The following is a 15531-nucleotide window of genomic DNA, read 5'->3' as shown; positions in this document are numbered from 1 at the left end:
TTGAAATTATTTAATTAAATTTGTGAATTTTTGACTTAAAAGTAGAGATATTAAGACGTAAATTAAGACATGCAATGAAAACTAGGATTTTGATTGTTTTATTGAGAATAAATATCAATGTAGATAGAACATGGAATATTTTTATATTTTATCCTAAAAAGTCATATTCATTAACAAACATTCCTATTTTTGTTATCAGTCAATTGTTGTCTAGCTAAAAACCAGTAATGCCATCGCCTAAAAGAAGAATCCCAAGTTCATCAGCTTTTCCCCTTAGTCGCTATTTACGACGTCCATGGTGGTAAATAAGCGAGTGGTCTTATTCTTAAGTGCCAAGAACCACAAGACACAGTTCTCTTGTTTTATATTTGTTTTCTCCTCTTGCGTATCTGTTGTCGTTTCTCTGGACGAGATTTCTTTTTTCTTTTATTCCAGATGTCTACCACTGGTGGACACTTAGAAGAAATGAGTTGCTTTGTCCCTCAGTGGTTGACATCGAAACCAATAAAGTTACCAAGTTCCGTTGTTCGTCACCATAAACAGGTTTCTTTTCAAATAGTATGGAAGTTTTGGGTCAATCTGAAATATTTGCGATTTCTTTGTCAAACCACCCGGTTTCAAATGGTGTGTATGAAATCAATTCAAAATCAAATCATATCATATTTATTGAGAGTTCGAAAATCACTAAATAATTGTCACGTCTTTTGGTCTCACAATATTGGTTGACGTCGAATAAATTACTTGAAGCCCAGTTTGGTGCCGCTTACAAAGCGTCAGTGCTGAAGAAGCGGTAATAAACTGTAGTACAGCATTTTATTCAACGTCAACTTTAATAATCCAAAGATACGAGTAGGTAGATAAACTCTTTAATGCACCATAATAGAAAAAAAAAACTAAAAAACTACGCTTTTATTGCTAATCAAACTAAAAAATAGAAAATAAAAATTAATGACAAAGGAATTATAAAACAGTAGAAGCAAGTCGAACAATCAGTTATAGTCAATTACCTTCGATTAAAATTATAACAAAATTAAATTTATAAATAAGGGCCCTTTCAATTTATGCGTTTCTTGTCGGCCCGCTGCGGTGCCGAAGCGGTACGTTAGTCGTACAACGTACGGACGATCCTTTTTTTCATACAAATCGCGCGGTGCGGCAACAGTGCGGCGCCAGTACCGAGAACGCTCGACAACAGGACGGCAACGTCGCAAGCATCACGTGTTCATTCTAGTGTTGAATAGTGCGGTGAATAGACGTCAGAGCTCTTTATATCAAATGTTTATTTGCATTTTTGCTAAAAATGGATAATATAAACGTGGAAGATTTTATAAATGAGATTGAAATACGTCCTGCTATCTGGAACTCCAAAAGTGACAAACACAGCAATCGCACTGAAACAAAAAATGCTTGGGAAGGCATCTGTGAGAAATTTGTGGAAGATTTTAAAAATAAAACTACTGGTGAAAAGAACTCTGCAGGTAATTATTTATTCAGTCAAATTTTGTAATTTTGCCATGATAATTGTCCTTCGTTAACAAAGTATTCTGCAAATTTATCGCGAATTGATGTTGCTGACAAATTATGTTCATTTTGATCCTCCTGATCTATTTGATTGGCTTGAATTAAGAGATTACTATTAGTAATTTCTTCACAATCACGTTGTAAGAAATTATGTAAAACACAGATGGCTTGAACAATATCCGTCGCTAACGATATTTCTACATTTATTGGTCGATGTAATATTCGCCACTTATTAGTCATCATTCCGAACGTACACTCTATGTATCTTCGAGCACGTGACAAGCGGTAATTAAAAACTTTTTGTTGGTGATTCAAAAAATTTCCACTATAGGGGCGTTGTATAAAATTACTGATACCGAATGCTTCATCACCGATAAAAACAAACGGTAGTGGTGAACCATTTTCTGTTATTGCCATAGGACTTGGTATATGTAGACTGTTTTCTTGCAATTTCTCGAAGAAATCACTGTTTCTAAATATTTGTGAATCAGAAGACTTTCCATATGAACCGACATCAATGAAAATGAATTTGTAATTTGAATCACAAATGGCCAACAATACAATAGAAAAAAAGTTTTTATAATTGTAATAAAGCGAACCGCTTTTAGGGGGCTTAATTATTCTTATATGTTTCCCATCTATGGCGCCCAAACAATTAGGGAAATTTGCCTTGGTTGCAAAACCGTGTGCAATTCTTAACCAATCCTCCTTTTTCAGTTCGGGTAAACAAATTTCTCGTAGGGTTTTGTAAATCTGTTGACACGTATCTTTTACAATTCCAGAAATAGTTGAAATTCCATGTTGATAAGAATGATGCAATTCAGTCATACTGCAACCAGCGGCTAAGTATCTGTAACAATAATATTTATTTTTATTTTAGCAATGGTACTTCAAAAAAAATGGAGGCACATAAGGGATTCATTCTCAAGAGAGTTGAAAAAACAACGAGAGTCAAAAAGTGGATCTGCAGCAAAAAGACATCGACAATATGTTTATTTTGATCGACTGCAATTTTTGTCGGAACTATATGAAACAAAACCAGATGAAAAAAATAAACAGACTGGCGATGGTGCTACTGCGTCGACACCGAAAACTACAACTAAAAGTTCATCTGCTAACGACACAAATGAAACTAACACGCTTTTAAAAATACTCGCAGAAAGATTACAAAACAAAAAAGATGCAAGAGAAGATGTATCCGAAGATGGGGATAGATATTTTTTATTGTCTTTGTTAAACGATTTTAAAGGATCCCAGAAAGCCGTAAAATGGATGCTAAATATGACATAATTGGAATTATCCGAAAATACGCGATGCCACAATCGTATACACGAGATTATTACAACTTAGATTCGGAATCGTATGAACAACGCGGCTATTTTACGAATCAATCTTCAGAATCCCAGGCACTAACAAATAATCAGCTTCCGTCCACATCAGATGAACTTGCAGCAATCTCACCCGTATCTAATTTAAGTGGAGATTCTGATGCTTCCATATATAGTGATCTTTTTACAGATTTTTGTAGTAATAAACAATAAATCAAATACAATTTGTTTACTTTACTTACCTCAATGTTATTACCAATCTTTCTTCAGCTGATATAGTATGCTTGAAAACAGATTCTTGCCGCTGAATTTTACTTTTAACTAATTCAAGTAGTTCGTAGAAACACTCTCTAGACATTCTTAGATAATTAAAAAAATTGCTTGGATCTTGTTTTAACCTAGGGTAAAGATTATGGAAATAACCCGAATTAAATGTTAACGAGAACATCGGTGTTGCTCTTTTACGGGGGCGTCGTTTTTCTTTCTCTTTGATGATTTTCAACAAGAGCACTAACAGTAATGTCTCTTCGTCAGAGTCCATGGCTTGACTGATGTCACATCACTGAGATAAAAACGCACGGGCGTCAAATACGCTTTTAATTTAGTCGTTTGTTGCCGGACTGCTACCGTACTGCAGCGGCTCGACAGCGAGATATAACCTGCGGCACGGTAAGCGTGCGGCAGCGGTCCGACAAGAAACGCATAAATTGAAAGCGCCCTAAAACAATTTAAATCTGAGTAAAAAGCGTGGGGTGCTTGATGTAGTAAATATTAAAATCATTCTATTAGCATATATTTATGACAAGAGAGTTATGAAAATGAAGTAAAATGCACCCCACGCTTTTTACTCCGATTTAAATTGTTTTATTTATAAATTTAATTTTGTTATAATTTTAATCGGAGGTAATTGACTATAACTGATTGTTCGACTTGCTTCTACTGTTTTATAATTCCTTTGTCATTAATTTTTATTTTCTATTTTTTAGTTTGATTAGCAATAAAAGCGTAGTTTTTTAGTTTTTTTTAAACTATTATTTATTTTCTATTTTTTAGTTCGATTAGCAACAAAACGAATAGTTTTTTAGTTTTTTTATACAATTATTTTTTGGAAGTTAACACTTCTAGTATAACTATCATACTAGAAAAGACTTTTGCAACCATGCGCCCATCGCCGGAGGTTTTCACAATTAACTTTCTTAAAGTTATATGTGGCCTGATTGGATTAAATCTCATAATATTCTCATAATGATGATTCTTTTTTAGGCGAAGGGCTTGCAACCTGTCACTATTTGAATCTCAATTCTATCTTAAAGCCAAATAGCTGAACGTGGCCTATCAGTCTTTACAAGACTGTTGGCTCTGTCTACCCCGCAAGGGATATAGACGTGATTATATGTATGCATGTATGTATGATGATTGTTAAACCCAGTTGAAAAGAATTTTATAGTGATAAATCACTGTTAATAATATTTTTGACTATCCAGCAAACATAATAATTTTCGATTGTGGCCTTGCCAGGAATCAAACCACAAGATTAAGAGGCAGATTGATACAGGAACAAAAATATTTCAAACATACCTCCACTGCCTTTACAACCAGGAACGCAACAATGTTTATCTGAAGACATCGTGGCACTTTCGTTGTAAAACTGTCTTTCACAAAAACAAACACAAACTTGGGACTCCTATCTCAAATAATCAGGTACTTTTTACAGGAGTCCTATCTAAAAAATATCTGCACAACACAGTGAACACAGTCAGAGTCCAATCTCAGATGATAAAATCACACGAATATCCGGAAGAACAAAGCTCGACTCAACGGAAGATTCCAAACTACAAATAACGACAAGTTATCAGCACAAAACAAAGTGCAAATAGGTAAATACACAGGCACCGGTATAAAAAAAACAGAAAGAAAGTTTACAGGTTTTCTAATCGAATTCAAAACAAAACTTACTGCAAAACTTATTTGACATAAAAAACTGTCACTCATGTCTTAAACGAGTATTACAGTGTTGCTATTATAAATAGGCAAAAGATACCTAATGTTAATTCAAGAATTGCATTAATATGTTAAATACGTATTAAATATCGCAAAGTTCTGTAGGTAGTAACTTTATTCTTGTATTGTTGTAAATTTAGTTGTTCAATTTTCATTTATTACTTTTGTTTTATTACTTATATATTTTTTATTGTTTTAAAATATTCTACTAATTCTACTATTGTTTCTAATGGTAATTCTAAATGGAGCGATGCGATGAAATAAAAAAGCCTCAGGTTAATAGTAACATTATATGGAAATATATTACATCTCTTTTTGGACTCCTTATACGTCAGAACTTCTTGGTTTCTTGTATGGAGATTACTGGCACTGGTGCTATCTCTGTCTCTCTTACTCTCATACGAAGGATCTAAAAATGAATTTATTAATCCTGGCAGTTTTAATAAGGATAATGAGAAACTCTTATCAAAATATTGCATTGTCATCGGTCCTTGATACGTGTGCAAAGTTTCAAGTCGATCAGACGTTTAGAAATCAGTGAAAATTAAGCTCAAAGATTCCGTTACATACATACATACATACATACATACATACATACATACATACATACAACCCAAGCTAATAAAAGCGTAGTAAAAAACATCACATGCACCGTAAAATAAAGCACAAAAGATACAGCGATATGGTAAAACCTTTTAGGGCAAGGCCGCGCAAAGTGGATACCTTAAGACATTTAAGGTTATATCAGAAATGGTATAAGGTATAAAAATAAAATAACTATTACAAATCATCCTTTATTAATTGCTCTCACAAAAACTGTTATCAGTTAACCTAAATAATTAAACAATTATTAACTGGAAATGAAATTCAAATAATAGTTTAAAAAAACTAAAAAACTACGCTTTTATTGCTAATCAAACTAAAAAATAGAAAATAAAAATTAATGACAAAGGAATTCAGTAGTAGCAAGTCGAACAATCAGTTATAGTCAGTTGTAGTAGTAATTACCTCGGATTAAAATTATAACAAAATTAAATTTATAAACAAAACAATTTAAATCAGAGTAAAAAGCGTGGGGTGCCTGATGTAGTAAATATTAAAATCATTCTATTAGCATATATTTATGACAAGAGAGTTATGAAAATGAAGTAAAATGCACCCCACGCTTTTTACTCTGATTTAAATTGTTTTGTTTATAAATTTAATTTTGTTATAATTTTAATCCGAGGTAATTACTACTACAACTGACTATAACTGATTGTTCGACTTGCTACTACTGAATTCCTTTGTCATTAATTTTTATTTTCTATTTTTTAGTTTGATTAGCAATAAAAGCGTAGTTTTTTAGTTTTTTTAAACTATTATTTATTTTCTATTTTTTAGTTCGATTTGCAATAAAACGGGTAGTTTTTTAGTTTTTTTATACAATTATTTTTTGGAAGTTAACACTTCTGGTATAACTATCTTACTAGAAAAGAATTTCGCAACCATGCGCCCATCGCCGGAGGTTTTCACAACTAACTTTCTTAAAGTTATATGTGGCCTGATTGGATTAAATCTCATAATATTCTCATCATCATGATTCTTTTTAAGGCGATGGGCTTGCAACCTGTCACTATTTGAATCTCAATTCTATCTTAAAGCCAAATAGCTGAACGTGGCCTATCAGTCTTTACAAGACTGTTGGCTCTGTCTACCCCGCAAGGGATATAGACGTGATTATATGTATGTATGATGATTGTTAAACCCAGTTGAAAAGAATTTTATAGTGATAAATCACTGTTAATAATATTTTTGACTATCCAGCAAACGTAATAATTTTCGATTGTGGCCTTGCCAGGAATCAAACCACAAGATTAAGAGGCAGATTGATACAGGAACAAAAATATTTCAAACATACCTTCACTGCCTTTACAACCAGGAACGCAACAAAGTTTATCTGAAGACATCGTGGCACTTTTGTTGTAAAATCTGTCTTTCACAAAAACAAACACAAACTTGGGACTCCTATCTCAAATAATAAGGTACTTTTTACAGGAGTCCTATCTCAAAATATCTGCACAACACAGTAAACACAGTCAGAGTCCAATCTCAGATGATAAAATCACACGAATATCCGGAAGAACAAAGCTCGACTCAACGGAAGATTCCAAACTCCAAATAACGACAAGTTATCAGCACAAAACAAAGTGCAAATAGGTAAATACACAGGCACCGGTAAAAAACAACAGAAAGAAAGTTTACAGGTGTTCGAATCGAATTCAATCAAAACTTACTGCAAAACTTATTTGACATAAAAAAAAAACTGTCACTCATTTTCCAAACAAGTATTACAGTGTTGCTATTATAAATAGGCAAAAGATACCTAATGTTAATTCAAGAATTGCATTAATATGTTAAATACGTATTAAATATCGCAAAGTTCTGTAGGTAGTAACTTTATTCTTGTATTTTTGTAAATTTAGTTGTTCAATTTTCATTTATTACTTTTGTTTTATTACTTATATATTTTTTATTGTTTTAAAATATTCTACTAATTCTACTATGGTTTCTAATGGTAATTCTAAATGGAGCAATGCGATGAAATAAAGAAGCCTCAGGTTAATAGTAACATTGTATGGAAATATATTACATCTCTTTTTGACTCATTATACGTCAGAACTTCTTGGTTTCTTGTATGGAGATTACTGGCACTGGTGCTATCTCTGTCTCTCTTACTCTCATACGAAGGATCTAAAAATGAATTTATTAATCCTGGCAGTTTTATTAAGGATAATGAGAAACTCTTATCAAAATATTGCATTGTCATCGGTCCTTGATACGTGTGCAAAGTTTCAAGTTGATCAGACGTTTAGAAATCAGTGAAAATTAAGCTCAAAGATTCCGTTACATACATACATACATACATACATACATACATACATACATACAACCCAAGCTAATAAAAGCGTAGTAAAAATAACGTAAGTATTCGCTTTGCCTGGACCCCTGGGTTAAGCGGATACAGTATAAATATATCAATATCTCTAAAAACGAGAGTAAAAAAAATAATAAACTGAAAAAGGAACAACTTGAACTTAAATAATTGTAAAATTTAGATTGGCAGTTATCACAAAGTTACCGTCGAATGCGGAGCCATGACGCCATTGCTGACATATTTCACATCGAATCCAATTTATCAATCGGATTATCATCTTCATCAGTGCAAAATTGTGCCACAAAAAAAGCATAAAATATCCTTTAATTCTTTAATTTTCTTTGGCTGTTTGGCTTTTTTTAACGGTTTTTTTCTTATTCTGGTCAGTCTTACTTTTGTTAGGCATAGTCTTAACAGGATCTTTTGTTGATTTATGATCCAGGCTTTTAGTAACCATTTTAACTTTATTTCTCTCATATTTCTGCTTTTGGTCTTCCTTGATCGGCGTACTCGTTAATATTTCACATCTTTGTAGTTTCCGTGGCTTTCCAAGGGTACACCTATTTTTCTTTCAGTTTTTTGATATTGATTCCAAGCGTTGGATGTTGCTAAATCAAACATCCCACATGTTTGATTAAATTCAATAAAACGGACTGTCCATTTCGTAGTTCTTGCTCGATATAGCTGCAGCTCTGCAGTGTAGTTTGTTCCGCCGCTTCTTCTACACATGCGCTTTGGAAGCGGTAGTAGTTATAATTAGATTTAAGTTATGTGACGTCAATAAGTGATACCTTGTATCCAATTTTGAAAATAAATCTATTCTATTCTATTCTATTCTATTCTATTCTATTCTATATGGACACACTGCTAACATACGATCCGCCAGATCTACACCCCCCATTTTGCTGTTGTAAATTTTTACAATTAAGTCTCTTTACCATGACGAACTTTCTTTTTTTGCACCAACGTCGACATTCGTCTTCAGGGTTGCCAGCGTAAATTGTCGAAATAAGAACTACAGCCTTATTGTCAAACCATTTCGTGACGACAACGGAGCTATCAGAGTTAACATAAACAGAATTCGGACCCCTGCCTTTCCTCTTCAACTGTCTTATCTTCTGGTAATACTTCGTGCAGTGGCTTTAGGATTCTACTCTTCATTAAAGTTCCTAAACATTTAAATTTTGCCAGTTTTTAGAATAGACGTTTGATTGGTTTTTGTGACCATCAAATCAAGAAAATCATCGTCGATGTACTGTTCAAAGTAATAAAATAGAGAATAACTACTTGATTCAATGTGTACCTAAATAATTAGGTTGTAGAAGATACGGACCAGGTGGTGAAGTCTTTTTCGTCCCATTGCGTTGGGTGTTAGTCGAGGATAACGAAACTTCTTCCTGGATACCCCCTACAAGCTCGGGAACCTCTTCTTGATGAACTCCGTCCTCTGTTGCTTTGAGCCCTTCCACGACTTGGTCGATTAGGAAGTCTTGGTGGTGCTAGATCTTGTATGGTCTCTTCGTCTGAAGATTCGGAACTAGAAAAGTGCTCTGAAAAGCCACGGGATCTACAGAATCGGATTCGTTTAGATAATTTATTATTTCTTTATCACGAAGATCTGTAAAGTTGAACAAAAAGATAGCATTAGCAACCAGCAGCAATCGCCAGTTAGATCTACCAGGGTGCCGAAAGTACAAAAAATTGAACAAATTAAGATAGTGCTATTTATGAACTAAAACCTGGAGTGCAAAATATTGTACATATTAAAATCTGATAGATTTATTTTCTTATTTCAAATATGTTTTCATTGAGCGGTGAAATGCCTGATACTACAGACTGTATATTTTAAATTGTGGCAGACAGAGGCAAATAAGTTTTCACTAATCCTGGTTTGTTTGTTTGTTTGTAAACTCTTTATTGCACATAAAAATAAATATAACAAATAACAAAACAGTTATTGGATTTTGAAGAATATGTCCAATGGCGGACTTATCCCCAATGGGATGGGACCTGGTATGTCGTAAATAGTGACTGTTTTGCCAGGATTGCTAGCCAGTCAGTTGTCGCTTGCTTTAATATAATAATAAAAATTTATTTCGTCAACCAAAATGTGTTACAATGTAAGTTATGTGAGCTGCTTTGCTGTACCGTCAATGTGCCTTACTTGATACTGCAGGTTAACTTGATACAAATAACTGGTTTTTTCGAACGCACCCATATTTTTTTACACATGGTAACATTACTGCTGGCAAGTGTCATGGCGACAGGAGAAAAGTGTGTGCAAGATAAATAATAACTAAAGTAAGTCTTTTCAAGCCTATTTTATGAATAATTAGAGTTGAAAGTTTTCACAATAAATTGTTAAGTTCTGTGGTTCATAAAACTTCACATGTTACTCGATCTGTGTTGATCTTTGTCAAAATCTGGTCTTTGCATAACCTAACCTTACTATTTAGCTACAAACTATCAAAGGTTTCGTGAATTTTAAGTTAAAACGACGGCTTGTGTGCCACTCCAAATGAAAATATTTCGAAGTGGTTGTAATTTGATACATTTGTTTCATGTTATCTACTGTCTCATGTTACCTACTGTTTCAAGTTACCAACTGTCTCAAGTTATTTACTATGTCTCAAAATGGCTTAATAATTGTTAAAACTTTCTTTTTAATTAAAAGCTCGTTTTGCGGCCATTTTTTTCTGTCAAAAATTTAATATTTCAATGAAATCATAGAAACCATAGATTCATGTAAACTTGTTGTCAAGTATTTTAAATATAATATGAATGTGAACGAAAAGGATTTTTTTTGCGATTAATGGATAATCTTTTCATAAAAATAACAATGGTGTAAAATGTTCTATTCTTATTAATCAATCCTATAAAAATTATCTTTTGATGTATGTCACAGATATAATAACATTACATTTAATGTAATGTTTTTATATCTGTGGTGTATGTAATGAATTTTCATGTCTACTATGGTTTTGAAGATTTCAATGGAAGGGTAAAATAATTGACAAGAAAATTTGCCAAGAAAGACAATTATCTTGGGCTTACCTAAATCTTCATTTCGATTTTTTGACAGAACATGGGAAGGTATCGAAAGAAAATTGGGTCACGGCCATACCGTAACTACTCCAATGAAGCGGTTGAAAATGCAGTGGCTTCAGTGCGAAAAGGTATGTCGATTAGAAAAGCTGCAGAAAAATATAATGTTCCACCAGCCACTGTACAGAGAAAAGTGCGTTGTAAGCATATGAATAAAGTTGGAAGACCCACAGTTTTTTCAAATGAAGATGAAAATATAATTGTAGAAGCCTTAATTCTTTGCGGGAAATGGGGATTTCCTATAACAGCCTTTGACTTGACGCTTATTGTGAAGCAATACCTTGACACGAAGGGAAAGACAGAACCTAGATTTAAGAACAATTTGCCAGGAAGATTTTGGTTGAAAGGATTTTTAGACCGAAACAAACATGAAATTTCGTACAAGTTTTGTGAAAACATTAAAAGAGCAAGAGCTGCTGTTAATCCTGAAATGATATCTGATTATTTTGATAATCTAATGATTAGCTTGGAGGGAGTAAAACCAGAAGCAATTGTGAATTTTGATGAAACTAACTTTACCGACGACCCTGGAAAAACAAAAGTATTAGTAAGAAGAGGTTTCAAAAGTCCAAAAAATATCATTGACGCTTCGAAATCGAGCACATCGGTTATGTTTGCAGGATCAGCATCAGGAGCTTTATTACCAATATATGTCGTATATAAGGCTGAGCACCTTTACGATTCTTGGTTGAGAGGAGGGCCAGCTAATACATTCTACAATCGAACAAGAAGCGGTTGGTTTGACAGTACAACGTTTGAAGACTGGTTTTTCAAAGTGGTTGTACCTTATTTCAGTTCGGTAGGTGAAGGTCCGAAAGCAATACTAGGAGATAACCTGGCAAGTCATCTGTCTGTAAAGGTTATACAAAAATGTGCGGAATCAGATATTCGTTTCATATTTCTCCCTGCAAATAGTTCACACTTAACCCAACCGCTTGATGTCGCTTACTTCCGTCCACTTAAAGCAATATGGCGAAAAACCTTATTAGAATGGAAGCAGAAAACCAGGGGCTGCATTCCCAAAGATCAGTTTCCGCGACTTTTAAAACGATCGTTAGATCAACTGTTGACATCTTCAGAGAATTTAAAGTCAGGGTTTCGTGCAGCTGGGATTTGCCCTCTCAACAAACAAACAGTTCTGGCCAAGCTTCCCGTTGAAACTCCAGAAAATAACAGCACATCTAAAGAATGGGCGAGTGCATTCGAAAGTTTTTTAAAAGAAAGTCGTCTTAATACATCAGCTCCTCTTAAAGTGAGAAAGAAAAAATTGCAAGCTTCGGCAGGTCAAAGCCTTACAGTCTCCGATATTACAAATCCTTCAAATACTCAAAATATTGAAGAAGTAGACGTGGGAATTTGTGATGCAGAAGAAGATTATTTAGAAGTAAACATAGATTCAGATCCATTATTTACGCAACCGAAAACAGCACGTGAAGAAGACACGGATACTACAGTTTCTAGCAATTATTCTGTACATGATACATCTGATAGTGATAATATATCTGAATTACAAGATTTCGATAATTTGATAGAAAAAACCACAACCCAATTGTAGCGGGAGCGATGATTCGGCTCGACCGCCACCAAAGGGAAGATCTTCCGCCAGGCTAGGTGTTATGCCTGGGGAACCGCGGCTCCAACGGTGTTGTGTCGGAGGTTGTATATATAGCTCCAATCCGTGAAATCTTTGAAATCGCGTCTTAGATTCTTCGCTGCTATTGGTTGAGCCCGTCAATTACTTCGCGATGATTGACAGTTGTTGTGAGATTGGATGTTGTGACAAGTGGCGTAGAGATGTCGCCACAGTACTCCCCCCCAAGACCGGAGGTCTGAAGTCTTGAGATCTTGCTGTGCAATCTGTGCTTCAGTTGTAGCTTGCAAGTGCCAGTTGTCTTCCAGTGAGTCGGAAGTTGCTCGAAGTCCTAGTGAGTCAGGAGTGAGCCGTTGCGTTGCTCGTAGTCTGCGGTGAGTCGAGACAGTAGAGAGCGAAGTCGACTTGTTGGCGCCGGGAGAAATCGTGCAGAGCTGCCACGCTGGAGAGAAGAGCGGCCGTCGAAGAGATCCAGGCGTGGGCTGCGGTAGATGCGTCGGTCGCTGAAGTCGATGAGAGTGAGTGTGGGTGGAGACAGGACCAGGAAGCTCGTTGAATTGGCTGCGATAGACCTGCTGCGATACCCAGTTGCTGGCTTGCTGTGAGACTGCAGAGTGAGGAGTGATGATGATAAGGATTGGAGTTGATGATGAAGAAGGTTGCTTCCAATCACGTCGGGGTCACCAATGTAGCGGGAGCGATGATTCGGCTCGACCGCCACCAAAGGGAAGATCTTCCGCCAGGCTAGGTGTTATGCCTGGGGAACCGCGGCTCCAACGGTGTTGTGTCGGAGGTTGTATATATAGCTCCAATCCGTGAAATCTTTGAAATCGCGTCTTAGATTCTTCGCTGCTATTGGTTGAGCCCGTCAATTACTTCGCGATGATTGACAGTTGTTGTGAGATTGGATGTTGTGACAAGTGGCGTAGAGATGTCGCCACACAATCAAATATCATTCCTAACATTAAATTAAAACAACAAAGAAAACATGTATATTTAGATTCTGAAGATCAAGAAAATATATTTTTCCAGCCAAGAGTCTCTAAATCACGAGAAAAATCAAAAGGTGAAGAGGACATAATTTCGCAATCAAAAATATCTAAATCAGTACAGAAACTGTCTTCTTCCACAAAAGATCAAAATAATGTAATTACTCAGCCAGAAGTATTTGCATCACCACAGGAACCATTATCTTCCACTAATCAAGACGACATTATTACGCTACCAAAAGTATATGAACCAGAACAGCAACCATCTACCTCTAAATCTATTGATATAAAACGCAAACCTAAAGATCAAAACGATATAACTTCGCAGCCAAAAGTATTTAAATCAACACAGCAACCATCATCCTCCAAATCTGCTAAAATGAAACTGAAACAAATTTTAAGTGAAACCAAGAATGAACATATAGAAACCGAACCTACTTCTGAAGTATCTGTAAAAATGTATGACTTTGTAAAAATTCACTTAATATATGATGGCTTTAAAAATAAACCAATGGTAAAAGAGTTCTTTGCTCAGATAACTGAAATATTAAATGAGAATGAGTATTCCTGTAAGTTTTTGAGAAAAAGCACAAATAAAGGAATTTATGTATTTCCCCCTGTTGATGATATTATGACTGTTGACTCTCAAAAAATTATATCAGTTGTTAAGCCAGTATTGTTGAAAAGAGGTCGTTACAGTTTCAATGTAAATGTAAGTAATATAAAGCCAAATCTTATTATTAATGAAGACTGATTGAAATTTTAAGACTGAAGAATATTGTTTATTAGTTGTAAGTTCAAGTACTCACTTAAGTGTTGTCAATTTGATACATGCAGTCAACTTGAAACGTCTCATTTTAGAAACTGATTTATCTGATTATTTTTGTAATGTTTAATTATTGTAATGATTAGCTTATAAAGCTACCAAAAACGTGTATTATTTTTTTAGTTACTATAGTACCCACTATATATGAAAATATTGGAGTATGATTGTTATAAGTTTTTGAGTTATGTAAGATTAAATTCTTGTTTCATTATTTTCTCCTTATTTTACTTTAGAAAAGTATTTCTATTTGTTTTCACTGCATTGCCAAATAAGCGAACAACGTTGATTTAAACTGATTGTAATGAATATTAATAAAAATTGAGCTATACGGAACTTGTTTCATTTTTGGTACTTAAAATTTAGTGCAGCTGCCCAAAAAAAAAATTTTCAGTTGGTCATGTAGTTTTTGAATTTTTTTACTGTCTCAAGTATTCATTTAAATTCTATTCATGATACTTTCATATGTTTTGTGTGGTGTATCAATTATGGCACTTCATGATGGTAACATGAGACAGCAAAAATAAAAAAAATAAAAAATCTGTGATGTACCTATGGGCTTGGGGAAGCATTTTTTGGATAAAAAAGGTACAGACTATATTATAGATGTGAATACTGTCACTATTCGTTGACACAGTAAAAGTTTATAAACACCTGAATTCCAAAACTGTCTCAAGTAAGGCGCTATGACGGTAATATTTTTTCATTCAGTGGCCCGTAAACACTTCTATCTAAAGGCTGAAGTTTGTGGCTGCAATGTGGGGGGAACGCAAGAATTGTCACTCCATTGTTTTCTAAAAAATCTATGATTTATATAGATAGATGCGACTCGTTATCTCACAATAAGAGAATAGGTTTTTCTTTACTAGGTTTGGCATATTTCACGAAATGTTTTGCATATTTTATGAAATTCTCTACCTTCATCCACCCAGGTGGATTGGCATCGCCATGTGAACCTACGGGCCCGCTTAACCGGGGAACCATGTCACCAAGTGCTGAAACTACCACTGCAACTGTTACCAACACGCCTCTTTTCGCAGCAGTAATTTTATTTCTTTTCTATTTTAGTTGTTCACACCATGGCGTGCTATGACTCTAGGGACATGAACTGTGGTTAAACCTATCTCGTCGACGTTCCGGATTTCACCTGGGCCCAGGTTCAAGCGTTGGTAAACTGTTTTCTTTGTATAAAACTCACCAACATTCGTTTTATTAAATGTTCGTTTTGTTAAAAGTTGTGGCTTGAGAACACCTCA

The 15531-nt window shown here is 34.6% G+C and overlaps 2 protein-coding genes across 2 annotated transcripts; both read left to right on the top strand.

The window, feature by feature from the left end:
* Positions 1-1049: 1049 nt before the first annotated feature.
* On the top strand, positions 1050-2811 carry LOC132903111 (uncharacterized). The gene is made up of 2 exons (XM_060950471.1): positions 1050-1478; positions 2402-2811. Exons 1-2 carry the CDS (start codon positions 1301-1303, stop codon positions 2809-2811), a joined length of 588 nt encoding a protein of 195 aa, XP_060806454.1. The 5' UTR covers positions 1050-1300.
* A 7110-nt stretch (positions 2812-9921) lies between these two features.
* On the top strand, positions 9922-12427 carry LOC106137536 (uncharacterized). Its single transcript, XM_013338381.2, has 2 exons — positions 9922-10068; positions 10850-12427. Exon 2 carries the CDS (start codon positions 10853-10855, stop codon positions 12425-12427), a length of 1575 nt encoding a protein of 524 aa, XP_013193835.2. The 5' UTR covers positions 9922-10068; positions 10850-10852.
* The last annotated feature ends 3104 nt before the right edge of the window (positions 12428-15531 follow it).

The sequence above is a fragment of the Amyelois transitella genome, chromosome 21, assembly GCF_032362555.1.
Source record: "Amyelois transitella isolate CPQ chromosome 21, ilAmyTran1.1, whole genome shotgun sequence".
NCBI lineage: Eukaryota > Metazoa > Arthropoda > Insecta > Lepidoptera > Pyralidae > Amyelois > Amyelois transitella.
The sequence above is the reverse complement of the archived record's forward strand: the minus strand, read 5'-3'. Positions and strand labels throughout refer to the sequence as shown.

Coding starts and splice junctions, on each gene's coding strand:
- LOC132903111 (XM_060950471.1), top strand. CDS start 1,301: ATGGATAATATAAACGTGGAAGATTTTATAAATGAGATTGAAATACGT. Junction 1,479..2,401: donor TGGTGAAAAGAACTCTGCAG/GTAATTATTTAT, acceptor TTTTTATTTTAG/CAATGGTACTTCAAAAAAAA.
- LOC106137536 (XM_013338381.2), top strand. CDS start 10,853: ATGGGAAGGTATCGAAAGAAAATTGGGTCACGGCCATACCGTAACTAC.